The sequence below is a fragment of the Halichoerus grypus genome, chromosome 15 (genome assembly GCF_964656455.1).
Source record: "Halichoerus grypus chromosome 15, mHalGry1.hap1.1, whole genome shotgun sequence".
Classification (NCBI taxonomy): domain Eukaryota; kingdom Metazoa; phylum Chordata; class Mammalia; order Carnivora; family Phocidae; genus Halichoerus; species Halichoerus grypus.
Window position 1 is genome coordinate 3,422,072 of NC_135726.1, and position 21,138 is coordinate 3,443,209.

The window sequence follows — 21,138 nt, forward strand, 5'->3', positions numbered from 1 at the left end:
CAGGACTCTGGCCGAGCTGCACGAGGACACCACCGCTGACAATCCCAAGCAGCGGCCTGGAGACGCCCCATATTGCTCTTGGACTCAAAGGGAAAACACTGACCCTTCTGAAGGGTCCCCACGGGCGCCTTCTGTTGGCAAGAGCCCCACGTGGGTGGGGGGAAAAGGAAGCAGGGTCAGCAGAGACAGCCCCTCGCGGAAGGAGAATCCCATCGGTGTGCAAGCATCCTCCCAGATCTCACTCCAAACTTGCCTCGTTCCCAGGGGCCGAGGGACCCTCACCCTGTCTCCACACCACCTCCAGTGGCCACACTCACGTTACCAGATGGAACCTCCCAGCTGCCAAGGGGTCACTGCGGTGCCATCTATCCTTCCTGCCCCAGGGAGCCCTGACCAGCCAAGCGTGGTCTCAGCAGCGTCGCCAGGAGTAGAGTGGCTGGACGTGGAGGCCCCGGCGACATCGGGACAGACCCTTGACCTAAGCAACAGAGCTCCCTAGGCTGGTACACGGCATGTGCAACTGTACAAGGCAGCCCCAGGGAGACGCCCAGGCCCAACCCCACAGGCCAAGCCCCAGAGCAGCCCAACAGCACATTCTGCTCAGCAATATCAAGAACACCACGGAGGCCGGGTGTCCCTCACGGAGCTGCCCGAGGGCTGCTGGCCCTGAACTGTGACCCCCGATTCCCTAGCTGAAGCAGCAACCACAGCCCCCACCCCAAGAATTCTGCCACCCCACGCTGGCCGGACCAAGCCCGGCTCTGCTCCCCACTACCCTGGGTGAGGCCTGAACCTCCCGGTCAGAGGTCATTACCACCGGGGGAGGGTCAGTACTGCACAACGGGGCCACCTTCCCATCCCAGTGGGGACAGCCTGAGGCTTCGCAACAAGCTATGTCTGGCCAAGTCGGTGACCAGCCGGTCCTGCACCTGAAGCTGGTTTCATGACCGCCGCGACTTTTGGGGGGGGGTGTCACAGGCGGATCCAGCCAGTCCTGCGAGCAGAGCCGTCCTCGGGGCTGGTGGACTGCCGCCCGTGCTGACCGCCAACCGAGAGGCAGCTCGCTGCTTAGCCCTGCACCGTCACCCAGGTTTGTGCAACTCTGCAGGACCAGCGGCATCTTCCAGGCCGCAGCCCCGCTCCGGGAAGGCACCCAGCAACGCGGGGCTGACGCCCACCAGAGACACGGCAAGCGGCCTGCGGGCAGCCGAGACCACACGGGGCCCGTCCTCAGGCAAGAGCGCCCCCCCGCGGGGGCGGCAGGCAGCGCACCCACCGGAGCGCAGACAGCCCGCTAAGGCCCGGTGCGGCCGCCGGGGCGGGGTGATAGCAGGCGGCCGGCCCCTGACGCGCGGGGTCACTCCGAGACCCTGCCCCTGGACGCTGGCCAGCCGTGCGCTTTTCTCTGGCTTATCTAGATTGTGATAAAAAGTTCCACTTTGCATTTTTGGAAAAAAAAAAAAAACAGAACAACACACTAGATAAGGGATCTTTTCCTTAAAACAGAATTTCCACGGAACCTCTGCAGCCCCGCACCACACAACGCCCACTCCAGCGTGCAACTCAACGGTCCCGGCACCTTCACAGAGGGGCCGCCACCACCCCAGAAAGGAAGCCCGAGCCCCCAATCCCTGTGGTCTCCAAGGATGTGCCCACTCTGGCCGGTTCCTATAAACGACCCCGTGGTACGTGACCTTCCCCCCTGCTGCTGCTCACTCAGCGTGGTTTTTATGGTGCGTGCGTGCGGCCGTGGGCGTCAGGACCCCCTTCCTACGGCCGGCTACCCTCCCTCGTACGCGGAGACCCATTCCGTTGGGTGTGCCCAGCCCCTTGGCTGTGTGGGGGCTGCTGTGTCTCTGGCGCTCACGGCTCGTCTCCCACTCAGCCCCGCGCTCGGCCGCCAGGCCCACAGCCTGGGCAGCCCTGTCCACCCTCTGCCCGGGGATGGGGTGGGGGAGAGACAGGTGCGCTCTGGAGCCGAAACAGGAGGCAAGGAAAACGCCTACAGGTCAAGAGCACCGGTGGTCAAGGCAGAGGCCGGCAAGAGCCTGGAGGAAAAGCCGGGGTCAAAGGCCAAGTGGGCTCTGGGCCTCCAGGCGCTGGGCAGATGGACCGAGAGCCCACACGGCTCAGACCCCACGGTGCGGCAGCCCTGGGGGGCCTCACAGGCAGGAGCTCCTGCCAGCACCAGGCGCCCCAGGCCGCTCTCCTCCCCTTGAAAAGGCCCCGCCTCATGCCATTAGCTGCCTCTCTGGATTAACCTCATTTCTAATCACCAGGGGGTGAGGGGCGGGGCGGGGGGAGCTGGGGGGCCCAGGTGCACTTGGACCAGGAGGCCATCGACAATTAGCAGCCTCATCCCCCGGGGGGTGGGCGTCAATGGCCGGCCAGAGCAGGCGATCGATCCCTGGCCACGCACCCACAATGAGCGAGCAGCCACCCCGACCCCGCTCCCGCACGGCGGCACAAACCCTATGCCCGCCCTCATTAACTGGAGGCACGCGGCGTCCCCTCTGCTGTCTGACTCGGAGGATTAGCGCCGGGGCCCCCGGGCACATGTAATTAACAGCTGAGACCCCAGTCCCGGCGGGGGGTGGGCAGCCTGGAAACAAAACCGCAAGCTCTCGACGGCCGTCCGCTCTCCCAGACACACAGGCGACGACCACGATGACGCACCCCCCGCTGGACTCCGGAGTGAGGACCCCCGCGCCCGGCTGCAGGACCCCCACCCACCCCAGCACCGTAGCGCGTGCAGGGCGAGGCCAGCTCTCGGGCACACTGCGCCGGCCTAGTCCCCCCGGGGCCTCACCCCTGACGACAGGGAGGAGACAAGAGAACAGTCTCCCTAAAAAGGGACCCTCGGGATGTCTTCCTGGGATGCCCGTTCCGGGGGCTGGGCCACCCGAGCTTGGGGGGCCTGGAAGGGGCAGCACCGCAGGGACAGACTTGTGTGTGGGAGGGGCCAAGCACAGCACCCCTGTCCCAGCGAGGGTTTGCCAGGCTTCATCCAGGGCAGGGCGGGGTCCCCCGAGGACCCTGCGTGCACCTGCTCGCCAGGGCCCTCTGCTCACTCCTGCAGTCTGTTCTGTCCCAGGTCCACCTCGGAGGGTCCCTGAGCAGACTGCTGTATTCCAGAGGACGGACAGCCTCCACTGCGTCGCAGTTACGGGGTGCCCTGCCCTCCCCAGGCCTGGTGGGCGAACGCCATTTGGACCCAGAAAGCAGACTGGCCATCAGCGCGGCCCCCTCTGCTTGCAAGGCTGAGGGGCCGTGGGGCCCGCAGGAAGCCTCCCGGAAGGCCGGCAGTCGGCTGGACACAACTCCCCGGACAGTCCCAGAGTCGGCCTCCCCGGAACGTGCCCTCTGGCGTAGAGCAGTGGGGAGCCCCGTCCCACCTCACGGCCACCGGCGCGGTCCTGTGCCCGATTTGCCACCACGTGACCATCTGTAAACCCAAGTCGGCAGAGACAAGGTGTGGGTCTGTCTTACGAGCCACGTTCCAGGGGCCCGTTACTGGCCTATGAGCGGGACTGGGGCTGGCGAGGAGCGCGGAGGCAGAGGGAGCTCCGGGGAGGGGACAGGGCCAAGTCGGTGGCGTGTCCCCACAGCCAGGGGAGGCCTGCCGTGCCGAGCATCGCCCCCTGGTCCGTTGTTCTGGTCATACCCTTCCTGCCCAGCCAGCCGTCCCCCCGCCACCTCCCTGTGTCCGGGGCACATGCAGCTCCCAGCCCTCGCTCTCCTCCAGCTCTGGCCTCCCCCGCCCTCCGGCCCTTGCCTCCAGGATCCCCAGGGCCCAGTGGACAGAGAAGGTCCCCCACCCCCACCACGAGCTCACACCTGTGCTCGGAGACGGATGGGGCCGCAGGTACCCACAGGGAAATGCCAGCTCACAGTGGACACACGCATGCGGGGAGCGTGCCAGGCAGGATCTTTCCTTCCTGGGTTTGGCTGTTTTCTCCGAAAGAGGCAGATTTCAGGAGGCAGCAGGGAAGTCCCAGCCTGCTCCATCAGGCCGGCTGCGTGACGGCAACACTGGTGGGCAGAGTCCCACCTGCACCCTCCAGCGAGGGAGGGACGCGTCCCCGCCTCCCTCCCTGGGGCTCAGGCACAGGACCTCTGCTCCGGCAGCTCCCGCGGCCCGGCCGTAACCAGACCCGCCTGCAAAGCCAGGGACAAGATGAGGCAGGCAGCCAAGACGCCGCGGAAGGAAGCCAGGCAGGGGCGCCCGGGTTCGGGGCTCTGGACCTGCAGAGTTAGAAATTCAAGTCCAGCTGCCCCTGCCCCTGGGGCCGGTGCTCTTGGCAGACGCCCCCTCGGGGAGGCTGTCGGCCACCCCACGGGGCCCAGGGTGGCAACACCATGCGCCTGACACACTTTGCTGGGATTGAACAGGCCCCAGAGGCTTCGGGGCCCACCCCGCTCCCTCTGCCCAGCCCGGGCCCCCAGGCCACAGCAGGGACTGCCCAGAGACACCTGCCCTCCGAGGAGGCGAGCGGTGTGCAAGCCGGAAAAGGTGGGCCAGGCGCGCAGGGAAGACGCACCAGAGTTAGGACCCTCCCGGCAGGTGCTAGGGGTGGGGTCCGCACTGCAGCCCCCGCCCGGCCCTCAGCACAAGGGCGCTGCAGCCCCATGGGAGGTGCCTGCTGCAGGGTGGAGGCCAGGCGAGCAGACTGCCCCACAGCCCGTGAGAGCCAGCGCCCGGCAGCGGCTGCAGCGTCATGCTCCGGCCGGCAGGGATGCGGGCGCCCAGGCTCGCCCTCTGCAGGGAGCTCAGGGGAAGGGTCAGGGCCGCTGGGGAGGGGGCCCCCCAACCTAGGGCAGCTCCTAGGGCACATGGAGGGGCTGTCAGACTCCAGGCGTGGCATTTCCTGGCTCACCCCCTCACTGGGTCATTCAACAAGCACCTCTGAGCTCACAGGGTAGCTGGAGGTCCCGACTAGCCCTGCGAGGCAGGCCTTGGAGGAGGCTGGGACGCTCTGAGGGTCAGTGGGGTCTTGGGGTCCCTAGGCTGGGGCTCGTTCCAAGGCTAAAATTGGGCTTCAAATGCCAATGTAGGGGTGTGTGGGGGGGTACAGTCTCTGTCCAGAAGAGGCTCTGGTGGGGGGACAGGCAGGGACGAGGCTGCCAGGTCAGTGCTGGAGCTGGACGAGCAGCTTCGGGAGGGGACAGAGGGCCGAGTGGCCCAGGAGGACATCCTTTCTGTGGCCAGAGAAACGGCGGGGGGGTCGCCCAGCAGCCACGGCAGCAAGGGCTCCACGCGAGCTGCCACAGCTCAGGGGCGCACGCCCTGGCCTGTCATGGAGAGACGGTCTCACGGGTACAGTTGGGACCATCCAGGGGTCAGACCCCAAGCCTCTTCCAGAAGAACGTGCCGCGTGCGCGCGATCACTCCCTGCGAGGGGTAAAGAGGAGGGACCCGGAGACAGAGCGCGGCCACGGAGCCAGCAGCTGGCCCCCAACACGGGGGTGATCGCAAGTCCACGAGTCCCAGCCCACCCCCTTCCCACGGAGACCCTCTCCTTTCTAGGACCCTCCCAGGGAGACCCCTCCAGCCCCTTGCGGCGCAGTGGTCAGGGGCGGGGGAGGGGGGCACGGCGGCCCCCGTTTGGTGCACGCAGCTGCGGTGCCGGGCCCTAGTGTGTTCTCTCTGAATCCAAATCTATGAGGATGAGCTAAGACAAGAAAGCAGCCCAGAGAGGTAAAGCGACGTGCCCAGGTCACACAGCAAGGATGTGAGCCAGGGGATGAGGCGGGTCCAGGCCTCGTGGCGCCCACAGCCACTCCACACGGCCCCCCGGGGGGTCTGGCTGCCAAAAAGGCACCTCAGAGCCCCGGGACACAGAAAATCCCCCACCGAACGGCTGACTTCGCGGTTCTCATCCTTTCTCTAGAGGTAGAGCAAACCCTCCAGCATGGAGGTGATGTCCTCTGTGAACTGAATGTTTCAACTGTACCCTCGGGACACGACGACGTGAGGGAAGACATTAGCCCGAGAAGTGGAGGGGACAGCTTGGGCCACTGCTCAGAACAAGGGGGCGCATCACAGCAAGGGAGGGGGGCGGGGGTCAGAGGTGAGCCCGAGACGCCCCAGGCTGCATGTGGCCACCAGGACGAGCCCTGCCTCCCCCACCACCCCCGTGGAGGTCTGGCTCCACCCAGGATCTCTCTGTCCACAGGGACAAGGCTGTGGGCAGTTGGCCAGGGGGCGCCCACAGACACAGGGGCCCTGGGGAGGGGGGGAAGGTCAGCAACAGGCCAGGGAGGGGCCGGAGGCTGTGGGGTCTTGGAACCCGAGTCCACGGCTTCCAAATTCCCCTCCGCTGCTTAGGACGAGGGACGGCGGCCAGCACGCGGCTCAGTGGTGTCCCCCAGCCCCGCAGACAGAGAACGCAGCCGGAGACAGCCAGTGACCAGTGCAGGGTGCCAGCCAGACACAAGGTCATTCGGCTGTGAGAAGGAACGAAGTCCTGGCATGCCACGCGGGGACGGCCCCGGAACACCAGTCACACGCGCTTAGTGCCCCCCCAAACCCCCAGCCGACCGTGGTCTGGGAGTTAGGGGTCACGCCCGCACGACTCTGAAGACCCAAAAGACCACTGCACCCTACTGCTTTACAAGAGAGCTCTCATGGCACTGACTCAATCTTCATAATTTAACCACTAGCCGGCTCCTTCCCCGACCACTAAGCCCAGCAAAGCACCCCCCACCCCCGGCGGTTCCAGGGGGAAAGGCAGGGCAGAAGCACTGGGGCCTGCTTGCTCTCCCCTCGTGCCCCCACTGCACCCAGGCTTCCGGAAGCCGACACCCCCATCACCCGCGGCCCCCCGCACCACTGAGGTGGGTCTAGGGGTGAGGGGGCTTCCACCCAGGGCTGCCGTCCTAACGAGCTGTGTGCCTCGGGCTCATGACTTGACCTCTCTGAGCCTCAGCCTCACCATCTATACACTGCGTAACTCCGGGCTGTGAGCCCCTTCTGCTGATGGGGGAGACAGCAAGGTCACAGCTGGGGCGACTGAGTGAGAAAAAGGGGACCAGGCACGGGGTGTGGCCCAGAGATGCTCCCGAGAGGGACAGCACTTCCTTGTTTCCTCAAACTGAGGCCTGACGGGGGGGGGGGGGGGGGGGGGGGGAGCCGATCAAGAATGGAACACGGAGCTCACGGCCTCGGCTTCAAGGCTTCACACTCTCAGAACCTGGCTTGGGGCCGCCGGAAAGCCTACCGTTCTCAAGACACAGGGTGTCGAGAGCCGAGGTGCACACACAGCGGAACCTGAGTGGGGGGCGTCCCGGGTTCAAACACTGCTCCCAAACCTCGGCCCTCCCATCTGAAGGATGGGGTGACTGGTCAGCCAGCTGCAGATGCCACGCTCCCACGACAGTGAGGGCTCCGGGCAGCGTGGCTGGGGCCGGTCTTCCCTCTCCTGGCCCCCCACCGAGGAGGCACTCCTCCCAGGACGGCGAGCACACAGAACGGCCAGGTCAGAGCCACGAGGAACAGGGCCCCACGGCCACCGGGCCCGGCGTCTGCCAGCAACACACTCTGTTCCCGGCCACTGAGGCCCGGAAGCCTCTGGCACGTGGGCTGCCTGCTGGCCCGTCCTTCAGCCGGACGCCGAGACCAGCCTGCGGCAGCGGAGAACAGACACCACCAACGAGACAGGCTCGTGCCCTGGGCCCATGGCCCTGGCGTGAGCCCCCGTCTGCAGACCTCCCCTGCCTGCCTCTGCAAGGAGGAGAAGGGCCCTTGCACGGCCACGTGCTCTGCAGCGGTGAGCTGTCACCCCAGGACGTGCTCCCTGAGGTGGAGGGACGGTTGGCGGCGACTTTTCCCACGTGCCGACACTTGCCTCCCGAAGGTTGAGAAAGGACACAGCCAGAACAAGGAGCTGGCAGGCAAATTCTGCCACGGGGGCGTCCCGTCACCTGAGGGGACCGCCGAGTCTCAGCCACCCCATCCCCGCTGTGTGCGTACCCCCACGACGGCTGGTGTGCGGGCCCCCGTGGGCCTGGGCGGGGAGCTCGCTGCCTTCTGCGGGGCCACCTGCTCCCCAGCTGCGTGGCACTCCGTGGCCCGGGACAGCAGGGCCTCCCGATACCGGCAGGCGCGCTCGGACGTGGCCAGGCAGTGCGCCCTGGTAGGCGTGGAGGGTGAGGAGTGTGCGGGTCTGCCCGCAATCATGCTCTGCCCAGGCGGACACAAAACCAGGCCCCAGCGGTCTGCCCTCCCAGGCCGCGGCCCAGCCGGTCAATCCCGAGCTCACTGCCCAACAACCGGGAAGAGGGAGATGCAGAACTCCGAAGACCCCCAGCCACCCCAGGTCAGGGCAAATGTCCCTCCCGCCGAGCTGCGGAGCCTCTGTACACAGACACACGTGTCCTCCCCGCACAGGGCCCTGGGACGCAAGCCCTAGACCTCTGGGGCAAGATAGATGGCGCGCAGAGGCACCCAGGTCCCTGCTTCCTCTGCCCAGAGGGCAGCCCCACGTCCAAGCAGCAAGTCCAGAGACCGGCCCAGGACTCCCGGCGGCCCCAGCCACAAGCTGCCTCCTACCCTCTTGTCCAACCAGCAGCCCATGACCCAGACTAACATGGGCAACTGGATGGTGGTCCCCAGAAGGGCCTGAAGCCGGAGGCCCAGGGAGCCTCCGAATAAAGATCAAAGCTCAGAGAGGTCAGCATTTGCTCAGAGCCACACAGCATGTCACTGCCCAAGTGACCCCAGAAGCCAGGGCTCCGATCTGGGGGACACCCATCCACGCCGGCACGCAACCCTTGCCTCAGGGAGTTAGGCAGTCATGGGGGGAGCTATCCCAGAGACCCCCACTCTGAGACCAAGCGGGTTTCTAGAGACTGTAGCCACCCCCGCGGTGGCCCCTGGAGCCAAGGCCGGACAGAGGCGGCAGAGAGGCAGAAGCAAAAAGCAGAGGTGCCAGGGCGGGGTGGGCTCGCCGGCCGGGCGGGGGGCCGGGAGGGCCTGCAGTCGGGACGGCGCCGCCCACCCCCCAGAACGAGGCAGCGCGAGGGACAGCGGAGTGGCCGGGAGCCCACCCCGGGGCGGCTCCAGCTCCTGCTCGGGAGGAGGGGGCTGTGCTCCCCCCGCGGGCTGCAGCCTGGCGGGCGCGCCTCTTACCTCTGGGCTCCTCCGCCTGTTTGGCGAGCTTGCGCAGCGCGGCGGCAAAGCTGGAGGACGGCGCGGCCTGGGCCGACAGCGCACTGCTGGTGGCGGGGCTGCCGCTGGGCACCAGGGCGCCATTGAGCGGCGAGGGGGTGAGGGGGTTGACGGTGGCGGTGGTCCTGGTCGCGGTGGAAAGCATCCCTAGTGAAGGGGACTTGGGCTCATGGCTCATGCCTGAAACAGGAAAAGAAGAACCAGAGGTCACCCAGAGAGTAGGAGGGCCCAGCACCAGAGCGGGGGTCCGCGGGGCGCGGGGATCCGGCGCCAGCGAGCAGCATGCAGGGACAGGGAGCGGGAGCAGACGCGGGCGGCTCCGGCAGGACAGGCAAGGCAGAAGAGGGCCAGCGCTGCAGAGAGAGCGGGGCCGCGGCGCCCCCACCCCGTGGACCCAGTCACAGCCTCAGGTGCACCCAGCACCCCGTGACTGCAGACGCCAGACGGCTCAGCCCAGCAGGAGCCCAGAGCACCTGCTCCCGCGTGCGGGAGGGACAGGGAGGCGCTGCACCTGCCCCCGTTCTAGAGAAAACACAGACTCAGGGTCTGACCCCAGGCAGGCCACCCGGGATGCTGGCAGGTCCCCAGCGACACAGGTGCCTCGGAGAACAGCCCCGTCGGCCGTTGCGTGCGCCGTGGGGGAGAGAACGCGGCCGCCCCGCACACCCTGCCTGCAGACCAAAGACCCACAACTGTAGTCTGACCCACCGTCAGTGGGCAAACAGACACCTTCCCACAGGCCCCCAGCCTCTCACGTCCCGTCCAAGTGTCAACGAGGAGGCTGAACCTGCCTCCCGATTGCCCAATCAATAAAGGCCCAGCTCCATCTCAGGCGGCCGAGGAAGCGGTGCCATAAATAAGTTTTCCATTACCGTTCCCTGCCCTCTCGGGGCCACCTGCCCGGCCCGGGCCCCGCTCCCCGCCCCCTCGCTGTGGGTGCGTTCCAGGGGTGTAAATCAAGCCCGATGGCCTTGTGGCTGGCAGGGGCCACAGGTCGTGTGCAGGGAGAAGCGAATTGACTTCCAAACCCCCAGACGGACACCCGGGAGGGGCAGGCATCCGGCGAAGGGTCCTTGGGAGTCGCGAGTGGAGGAACACAATCCTAGAACACTCAAGAACACAACAGTGCGAGAAACATGCACTTCTTGCAGGGTGGTGGCAAGGGACCCCCCCCCCCAGGCTGCGGCCCACACCCCAAGAGGCTCTCCGTGGCCTCCAGAGCCCACCTCACCTCCACCAGGTTCTGCACTGAGTCTAAAGGAGTCTACCTGGAACCTGCTTCCATGTCCAACCCTGTGGGCCAGCAGGCTGGAAGGCAGCCAGGTGAGAAAAGGGGGATCCCTACAGGGGGGTGAGGCAGGGGTAGGTGCCCACCTGCTGCCCCCAGAACTAGCTGGGAGAGGCGGCGGGCCCGGACGCACGTCCTAAAGCCCAAGTCCCAGAGCGCCAGGTGGGGCAGGAAGAGCCATCCTTGGGGGCTCAGGCTGGCGCATCCAAGACAATATTGAGGGCTTGTGTTTGGGAACAAAGGACCCCCACAAGGGCCCCAGTGCTCACAGCCAGCCTGCCGGCCTCCCAGCTGCGGGGCAGCGTCAACCCCCGGCTGACCCGCGCGTCCTCCTCTTCCTGGAATAGCAGGGGTGGGGGGGTGAATCCCAGCAGAGAAACCCAAGAATCCAGCCGGGTGTGAGGGTCCCTTCCCCAGAAGCCTGATTGCCAAAAAACACAGGTCTCAGGCCCGGGTCATTCTTGGCCAACTCAGCACCCAGCCGGCCCCTGGAGGACCACAGAGCACGATGGATGTTATGCTCTGGGAGCGTGGCCCCAGACTACCACCGGCACCTTTTCCTCCTCCAGTGGACAGCGTGGACAGAGGGGGCAGGAGGCCAAGGTCATGGAGTGAGGAAGTCGGGGCCCGAAGGTCAAGCTTAGCATTCACTTGGCTGCCAGGTACCTGGGGAATGAATCCCGCTCTGGAGCCTCAAAGCTGTATGACCTCAGGCAAGTCCCTTTGCCTCTCTGGGCCTGTCTCCTCGTCTGTAAAATGCAGGAAGGACAAAGTCTACCTTGTAGGTTCATCTAGACAGACTTCAAGGAACTAACAAGAGGGACTTCAGAGTGTGCCCGGTGCACACCAGGGGCCATTTATTAAACAGTTCACCAGCCTATGGAGGGGCAGAAACACAGGTCCGGATGAGCAAGGGGCCCGGCTGTGGCCTCACAGGTCAGCCTCCGCAAACCAGGACACACGCTTCCGGAATTGTGCTGCCCGCCCCACCTGGGGACCAGGTGATGTGGCGTCAGAAGCCCACGTGCTGCTCAGGGTGCCCCCCACGGTCCCCTCCCCGGGCTGTGCCCGGCGTGCACACCGCGGGCAGAGCCCAGTTCCGTGTGCCTGAGCAGGCGGTGGCTGAGGACGGATCACACGCGGGAGCTGATGGCTGTTCTGGAAGGAGAGACAGCACTTAGAGATGCTACACAGTAAAATGGAGGCCTTGTGGGGATAAGGCCCCCGCCGGTCCTGGCCAAACACTCAGGGGAAGGTGTGGCTACGCAGAGCTGCCGGGAGACGAGGTGCGTGAGGAGGGACCCTGGGCTCTCTCCCGCAGGGGACATCAGTTAGACATGGCTGGGTCACCCCCCAAGATGCCCCCAGACGGGCCCGGGAGAGGCCAGCAGCTGTTCACAGTCCGGTCCTGGTCGTACGGACGCCACAAGGCCACAGTCTGGCAGCACGCCCAGGACTCGAGCCCTGTCTCCCGGCCCCACACGGCCTCCCCGCACACCTTACACCACCTGCCCGCTCCAAGGCCTCAACGGGACGCTCGACCAGAAGGGATAAACATGCGCGCGCACATGGCTAAAACACGTGTTGCCAAAGGGTCTGAAAGAAACATCCACAAAGTCTTTGTTGCTCATCCCTTCAAGGGGTGGAGACTAATTCTCTTGCCGGACGTCCGGACTCACTTCTGACCAACAGAGTATGGTGGAAGTGATGGCGTGTGACTTCCAAGAAGAGACCATCGTGGCCGCTCTCCTGCGTCACTTGAGTGGAGCGTGCTCAGGCTGCCCGCAGTGTCCTGCCGCCTCCAGACAAAAGCCGCGTTCCTCCCCCCCGCCCAGATGAGCCTTCGGATGAGACCACAGCCCCGGCTGCCAGCTGAATCACAGCCTTCTTGGAGCCTCTGAGCCGCCCCGCATCCCTGAATGTTAAGTCTGGGAGAGTTCATTACGCAGCTTAGGATAACCGACACAGTACTGCCACACGTTCTCCTGACCAAGACTGCCGTCTCGAGCTCTCTCCCCATCTCCCTTCCTTCTTGGAGCCCCAAAAGTTCGACCATCTGCAAATACTCCATGACCAACATGGCCCCCCCACCCCGATGCCATCGGAGACCGTCAACCACACCCTCCCTGTTCCCTCAGTCCTTAGAGAGCCAGCCATCTCTCTTTAATACCCAATTCTGTGAGAAAGGTGTCACTGTGCCCATTTTACAGATGGGGGAGGCCAGGCTTGGATCCAAGGGCCAACAGATGGTTAACAGCAGGGCTGAGATTACTGCAACAAAGCACCTGCATTCTGTTTATGCCAAAGTGGTCAGGGCCCAGATCCAGACCCATCCTGCCCCACACCGCACAAGGATGTAAGAGATGGGGATGAGGGGACAAGGGGTGGGGAAGTGAGGGTAGACAGTGCGGTCATTCCACCTCCCAGTGACAGTCCCCAAGGCCCAGGAGCCGATGTGAGGCCACTGCCCAGTGGCCATGTGACAGGCTGGCCAGCTGGTGACCTGCGTGGACCTGTTGTGACCGCCAGCTGACAGTGCTGGGCAGGGTGGCACCAAGGTGCTGGGACAGGCAGGCGGTAGCCACAGGACAAATCCCAGGCCAGACCTCAAAGATCACATGCCCCTTAAGGTGTTAGTGGGTGTCTTCAAGTGGCAGCAAGAAGAACAAAGGTCTCACTTCTTATGTTGTAGCTTCTCTGCAGTAAACCAGGTTTTTAAAAAAGGGGGGATCATCGGGGCACCTGGGGGGCTCAGTTGGTTTAAGCATCTGCCTTCAGCTCAGTTCATACTCCCGGGGTCCTGGGATCGAGCCCCATGCTGGGCTCCCTGCTCAGCAGGGAGTCTGCTTCTCCCTCTCCCTCTGCCCCTCCCCCTGCTCATGTGCGTGTGTGCTCTCTCTCTCCAATACAGAAAATCTAAATAAATAAGTAAAATAAAATAAGTAAATGGGGGGGGTGGTGGTCATCAAAGAGATGGAAACTCACCAACATGAAGTGGGCACACCAACAGAGGGCCCAGAGGCGCCCCTCAGGCCAGGGCCTCCCCTGCTGGAACTCAAACCCAAATAAATCCTCACCTACTGCCCCCTGCCCCTGCCTGGTGAGCAGGGTCTCGGGGGGCAGATCCCCCTCCACGCCCTCCCCTGGATGACACAGTCACACTCCTGCTGGCGCTGAGTAACCTCTCCTCCTCAGACAAAGCCTGGCATCTGTTCCCTGGGCTCTGGCAGCAGCCCTCCGGGTTCCTGGGGGTCCCCCAAAGCCAGCATCTCTGTCGTAGTGTCGGCTCTGGGCTCCAGGGGCGCTGCGAGCCAGGAAAGCTACTGCTGATGTCAGGTCACTTAAAATAGAATCCCAAGCCAGCCACTTCATTAACGAGCTAAAATTAGCCCCGCTCGCTCCTCGGCATGTGCACCCCGGGAGGGCGGGCTGGGGGACCACCAGCACCCAGGACGGACAGGCAGAGGCCAAACTCAGAGGACCCCGACGCCTGGCAAAGGGTCACCCTGGACCTACTCTGGCTCGACGCAGCCTCGGGGGAGCCCCCTGCCCCCTAAGCCCTGCCCCGGGAGGCAGACGCAGGCCTCCCCCACGCACGTGCTCTCTGGCTGAGACCACGGCACGCGCTGCCACCACCGTGGAGTCCGCAGGGGTGGGGTGAGGGGAGAGCAGGCCTCGGGGCGGCCCCCGCACCCTCAGGAGGCCCCAGGAGACCATGGGGCGCCTGCTCCCCGTGCCCTCATTAGAGAAGGTATTTATTAACTTCTGTGCTCCTGGCCATTGACTGAATTCTCGTCTACATTATCAGCTCATGTAAATTCATTATCCTAACAGCTGGGAATAAGCTCCATGGCGTGAAGGCCAATGATGGATGAGAGCTGGAGGGCCGGGCGGAGCTGGAAGCGGGCACGGGCCCCCCCTGCACCCCGCTGTCCGAGCTCTCCCGCCAGGTGGGACTCGGGTCGTGTGGCCTCCCGGCCTTCTCGTTTACATCCCGTACAGCTGTCCTCCCCTGCACGGGGCTCCGGCCGCCCCCGGCAGCCCACCCAGCCTCCCAGGCCAGATGCCCGGAGGTGAGATCCCACCGCTCCTGGGACCCTCGGGGCCGGCCCCCCAGAACCGTGAGCCCGCGGCAAACCCCACTGGGCCGTCAGCACCCGCACAACGCCCCGGCCCCCTCAGCGGACGGTGCCGGCTGCAGCAGCCAAGGGTGCCCCTTGCCGCTCCTGCTTCTCCCCCTCCCCAACGTGGTGTCTTTAATCCATACTTTGCCTCTTCTGCCTACGCTTCTAATATGGCCAGAAGCAGCACAAAGCTTTAAAAAAAAAAAAGGGCAAAAGGAAGGAAAAGCAAGTGCAGGGCCGGCCCGGCTGGCAGGCCAGCTGATGTTCACAGCTCTCCGGAAACCCACCTTGTTCTGGTCCTTCAGAACACACCCCAGGCTCCCAACAGCAGGACTTAAATGGGGGGAGGCGCCCAACACGCCCCGAACTGTGGTCCCAGGCGGGCCTCCTCCTCTCCTCGAGGGTGGCGGGCGTATTAATCAGCGCGCGGGCCTCCCACCCGGCCTCCTGCAGACCCTGTAATTACCGCTTCCTTTCATGGGCTCTACCCGGCACCAGACCTCGGGCCTGCTCCCTCCATGCTCTCTAATTACAAGCTAATGGCTGAGATGAATTTTCTGCTGGCTCCCGGTTCAAGCACCAGTCCGCCCCCCCTCCCTGACAGCCACCCCCCCTGGGGTAATTACGCCCCGCGGGACCGGGCCGGCGGGGCCTCCCTGTCCTGCCCCGCGCGCATGATCTGGACTGGGATTCTCCCATCATCCCTCCTGATGATTTTTCACTACCACAGAAAGGAATGTTTGTGAGCAAATACAGAGTGTCCCTGGGCTCGGGGGAGCCCCCCCACCGTGCCTCCCGCTCGGTGATCCCCGTGCCCCTCGAAGGGCGGATGCTCCTGCAGCCCTAACAAGGCCGGGGTGACCCCGCTGCGGAGACCGGGTGGGGGGCGCCACGTGATCCTGGGAGCCTGAGCGGCTTCATAATAAATTATTATATCTGCCTTCAGCGTGTCCTGAGCTCACTCGCACGAAGCCATTTTTCTTGAGGTGGGGGCGGGAGAGGCAGGAAGGCTTTCCTGCTCCGGATGCACAGGGTGGCTTGCTTAGGCCTCATGGCCTTTTTTGACTGAGGACAGCCCTTCAGATGGTAGGTCGCTAAGCGGACTGGGGCCTCTTTCTTGTGCCAAGTCCCAGAAGAGGACTTGCTCCCCAAGGCTAAGGCTGCAGGAGCTGGGGAGCCGGGCCAAAGCCACGGCTAGCTGCTGGAGCAGCGGAAGGCCCCAGCGGGTGGCCTGGGTCCTGACCCGGAACCAGGGAGAAGGGCAGAGATGGCAGGGACGGAGGCCAGCCCGCACGTCCACAGGAGACCCCAGCCCAGGCCCAAAATGAGTAAGAAGGCAGCTCCCTCTCCCACGCGGCTGCCACCCTCCCCCGCGCAGACCTGTCACTCAGCAGCGTTAAGTCACTAGGGAGCCCAAGGCAGAAGCCTCTGAGCCTCGGAAAGTGTCCTCCAGAAACACAATCGATGAGAGCCGGCGCCACAGGGTGGGCGGTTTCCAAAGCCAGTTTCCGGGGTCACCCGACAGCCACTGTGAACCCCGAGTGGGGTCCAATGTTTAGGGTTCTCCTGGCCTTGATCCCCCCCACTGCCACGGCTAGTGATGTGGGGGGGGCCTGTGGGGAGAGCAAATCCAGGTTCTAGGGAAAACAAGAAAGAGGCGCGTTCAGGAGAGACCCCCACTCACACATCACTTGATGGGCACGTACCAGGCAGCAGCTTAACAGCTGTGGGCCGGGGGCGCCTGAGAGGTTCCCGGGGGGGATGGCCCCTCCCCGTGGGAGCCACAGAATGGGTGGAGAGGAGAGCGGGCATGGGGTGGCACCCGGGGAAGGGGGGGCCACCAGAGCCGGCCAAGGACAGTCTAGGGGTTGAGGTTCAAGGCTGCAGGAGACGGGGAGTGGCAGAGGCGGAGGCTGAGGCTGGAGGCGAAGGACAGAAGTCAGGCAGCAGACGGCTGCGACATCTGACAGCGACTACTCTGGGCGGCTGCCGGTCTGGAGAAGCTGGACGGACAGGTGCGCAGCTGCGAGCCACGGGGGGCGGGGGGCGGCCAGCCGTCCTGAGGGGCCAGGGGGGGGCAGCAACGGCAGCGCGGGGAAGCAGACGACTAAGAAAAAACAAGAAAAAGCCAAGAGACAGGGTCAAGGCTGGAGCCCGGCATCCGGGGCGGCGTTCCCCAACAGCACGGACAGGACAGTCCTCACGGCCGCAGCGGATGCGCGGACTGCGTCGCCCAGAGCATCAGAGCAACTCCGCAAACAGACCTCAGCCGACGGCGACGTCAGGGAGGCCGCCCAGAGTCAGGCCGCAGGGCAGAGCCGGAGCCAAGGATGGCCCCCGGCCAGCACGATCCCTCCCGCCGCACGCACGCCCGGGGGGTCCCAGGGCCAACGGGCCTCCCCCCACAAATGATCCCAAGTGGCCGGCCTCTTCCGCCCACTCTACAGATGGGTAAACGGAGGCGGGGAGAGAGTGGCGCCCTCGTCCAGGGCTGCATGCGGAGAGGCCAGAACCTGAACCCTTCTCCCTCGCTGCTGTGCTGGCCACTGAGAGGGGAAGACACTGGGGAGGGCCACTCGCTGGGGCTGCCTCCCATTCTGCAGACCCCAGGCCTGTGACAGCACCCACCTACGTGCCACCCATTACACTTGGCATAAAACCCGGGACCGAGGAGGAGGACCCGACTTTGGGACCCCCACCTCCCCACAGCTCCTGGCTGGAGGGCATCCACCCTGGAGCCGCCTAAGGTGACAAGGGTGGATAGGGACCCTTTTATGTGCCACATGGCATCTGAGCTAACCAGGTCACCTCCGAGCTGAGTCTCGCTCACAAAGGAGCCCTTTCAGCAGACTCCCAGAGGCACGGGCTGCAGGAAGCGGGTGGGGGTCAAAGGTGTCCGATGCAGAGGAGAGGTCCTGAAGGAGAGAAACCCAACCCCGCCAGGAGGCGGCCACTGAAATTCTCCAACTTTCCATGGAGCAGCAGGTGGGCAAACAGGCCAGGAGGGCGGGCATTGAGGCCAGGTCCTTCTGAAACCGTTAAAACCTGACTGGGGGTGGGGTGGGGGGGACAGACGTTGAAAAGCAGGGGAAAGAGAAAGGAGAGGCCACCGTTTGACCAGCCTGGACCCCACTCCCTGCTCCCTCATGCAGCCAGGCTGGGGGCCAGGAGTCCAGGTGTTTCAACACCTCCTGCCCTACCCCTCTGGTGAGGGAGGGACAGAGAACCTAAGAGCACTGTCCCTCCAATACGGAGTGGGCGCTGACAAAAGCTGTCCGTGCAAGGCAGGCTTGGTCCCCCTGCAGCCCCAGCCCCCAAGGGCACTGGGTGGGTCCTAAGCGAACAAACAGGGACGGAGGTATGCCAGCCACATCCTCACAGGTGCTCAGCCGACCAGGCCTGACGGGGAAAAAGGGTGATGCCCGGTATCCCTGCTCAGGCCAGGGACAGGGCTGTTGGCTGGAAAACTAGCCAGAAGACCAGTGACTGGTCTGGCTCCCACCCCACTTCTCAGGGGGACCTTGCCAGGTCCGAACCTCAGTTTCCCCATCAGTAATGGTATGGGGGGGCTAGACACGGGGGGGGGGGGCAGAGGCTAAGCAGACCTCCTCTGACCCTCAACCTGTCTTCATTTGGCTGATGTCAAGCCATGTTGCTTAAAAGTGAATCGATCAACATTTGAAAATGGGAGGTTTCCAGTCAAAATGAAGATTCCAGTTTCTTTTATAAAATTAAAGCCACCAACCCATAATCCTGAGAACAGCAGTTGTCCCAAGTCCCCACCCCTCCTGTCTCAGGTGGGTCTGCTTGCTCGATGCAGGGGTGTATCTCACCAGGTCTGAAACCATATGGGCTCAAGAAGTGAAAGGTATCTGTAGGAGCTTATGGATCGACGTGTACCGTGGCCAGGACCCTCAGTCCAGATGTTACCAACCCCTTAACTCCATCCTGTTTCAGCAGGAAGAGGTTGACCCCTCCACACGCTCAGATTTGGGGGTGAGGGCCCACCAGGAAGGAGGCTGTGATCCTGGCATGTGTCAACATCAAGCGCGTCTCGCTTGGCTCAAAGCCAGGGCACTCAAGCCAGGACCTGCCTCAAATTGGAATTTTACTTTCATAAAAAAGTCCATTATCATAATGGTCAAAATGGCAAACTAGACCCTCTCCTACTAAAAATATACCTACTGAATTCTGTACACAGACTTGCCAAGTTCACGGAAGCTCACCTGCATGTGTGGCATCCATAAACACAGGTTATAGATTCTTAGGGCACAGAGGGCTTTATGTATAGAACCCTGAGTATTAACACCTGTTCCCAATGTTACACACCTGGGCCGGAGGAATATGGCACAACAAAGGTAAGATCCCGAACCTCCAAGTTCTAATGGTACTTCCTCCTGGGCTCATGTACCATCTGCAGAGCCCTGTGTGCTATGCCCAGAGCTCAGTAAATACCCCTCGCCCCCGAAAACCAGCTACCCTGTGGCCAAAATGGGGCCTCGAGCAGGGCCCACAGGTCAAGGTTCACCACGAGCCACGATCCCAGTGCAAACCGTGCTACAAGGCAGGTGGGTCCCCCTCTTCTGTCCACAGCTGTCCTCCATCAACTGCTGAGACGTGGACTATCCAAACCTAAGTAATCCCTCCACGGCTGCAGCTGGGAACCTGGACAGTGCCCGCAACCCAAGCAGGATGCTGAGGCCCAGAACCGGCTCTCACAGCGGCCAGGCGTCACCCTTGGGGACCGCAAAACCCAGCTCTTCCGGGCCACATGGCGAGATTCGGCCCAGTCTGCCCCAGAGACCCACTGTGGGGGCCACAAACCCTCTGAGGAACAGGTGCTGGCTACATGAAGGGCTTTCTTCCCCCCTTGGGGGCCAAGGGTTGAGGGGTGCAGAGAGGAGCCCGCTTCGCCAGAATAGGGTCAATAAAGGTCTGGGTTGCTGCTGGTGGGTAGAAGCACCCTCCTGACCCCCGCTCCGAACGTCAAACCTTTAGACATCAGCTTTCCCTTCTCGGCACCCATTCCCCCGGCCAGTCCCATGGCGTGCACGCAGCTGTTGGGGGGCTCACTGCACGTGGCATGACACCCCCAAGTGCATAGAGGGCCCCCGGCTGCACACACACACTGGCATGGACCCCCCCACCAGACACAGCACAGCGCAAGGGGCAACACGACACTGGAAACCAGCTGGCGGGTTAAAATGCGCTGCCTGTGCCCGGGGGACAGGCTCCCAGGCTCTAGCGCCCCCAGTAAGGAAGCCCTCCAGTCGGATAAAATCTTGTAAGACCTTGTAGGCAAAAACTGCACGATGAAGAACGTCCATGTGCTCAAAAAGGAAAGACCCAAACATCCATCTGATTTAAAACACAGGATCTCAGCCCTCGCCTCGGATCAAGCAGGGAGCTCAGGCAGGGCTGACCGGACAGCCTCCTGAAGAGACCACCTATCCAAATGGGGCCCAGAGGCCGGAGGGGTGCCAGGCATTCCCCGGGGGCTGGTCCAGAGCTTAGTCTTCTCCTGGGTTACAGGGGGACAGCCCACCTCCCCCCACTCCCGAGGTGGCAGGGAGGCATCACGCAGCTCCGCAGCTTCAAGGACGCATGAGCTCCTGCTGAGAACTTGAGCTTCACTCATTCAACTTTGTATCTTCCGGGCTGGCCAGCGGCCTAGTGAATGCACAGTCTGACCCCCAACACATGTAAGACGGTAACAAAGACGTGAAGATAAACGCACCTGCGGAATTTCGCTACCAAGAACCAGCTACCGGAGGGTAGGCAGGCAGGGGCTCCCATTTCTCCCAACTAATGGTCAAACGGGGATAATCCCTACCTCACAGTCAGCCCTCCTCAAGGACAACACAGCCCATGCCACGCGTCCCAAGAAGGCATCTGCACGACCCCCCCATGGGCTGGGAGGCCAGCTGGTGCCCTGCGCTCTGGCTCACCCCAGGAGAGGAGACTCGGGGTCGGCACGAAGCAGGCCCCTGCCCACCTCGCTTGGACACCTGGTCCTCCTCAGCTTGATACACTTTCCTCCGGGACGGCTTAACCTGTCCAACGTCAATACCGCCCTGACCAAAAGCGCACCGATCGATTCCTTTTATTGCTGCCTGTGGCCACAGACCGACCGTCTGAGCGCAGGAAGGGCACCGCTGGGGGAGGGGCCCCAAGCCGGCTGAGAAAAGGGGTGCGCACACATGCAAGGTTTCGAGACCACGGCAGGCAGGGGAGGCTCCAGGACGAGCGTCTGGCGGCACCGGAGGGTCGGCAGGGGCTGATCCGGCACCTTGAGCCTTGGAGTCTTGGTGGGAAAAATGGCCGCAGCCTCCGCACCCCGTGATACGGAGAAGACGCAGCTGGAGGGACGCCCCACACCCGGCTCTGGCAGCCCCCCCTCCGAGCCACTATGACATGCAACTCCTCCACCTGGAGGAACCGGTTCCAGGACTGGAAGGTTTGGCCGGACCTCTAGACCGGCAGAGAAGCCATCCATCCAAATACAACTCTGCATTTGAAGCCCCCCCCTTAGGAGAAGAGCTTGCAGCTCACCTGGG

At 63.8% G+C, this 21,138-nt stretch overlaps 1 protein-coding gene across 5 annotated transcripts in view; it reads right to left on the reverse strand.

Moving 5' to 3' along the window:
* GSE1 (Gse1 coiled-coil protein) overlaps positions 1–21,138 on the reverse strand; it is a 400,890-nt gene that overhangs the window by 25,837 nt on the left and 353,915 nt on the right. For 4 of the 5 annotated variants that reach the window (XM_036104892.2, XM_036104891.2, XM_036104893.2 and 1 more), the window contains exon 3: positions 9,131–9,349. The exons of the other annotated variant lie outside the window; for it this stretch is intronic. In XM_036104892.2, coding sequence (XP_035960785.2) covers positions 9,131–9,349 — 219 coding nt within the window. The remainder of the gene's footprint in view (positions 1–9,130; positions 9,350–21,138) is intronic. 5 annotated transcript variants of the gene reach the window in all.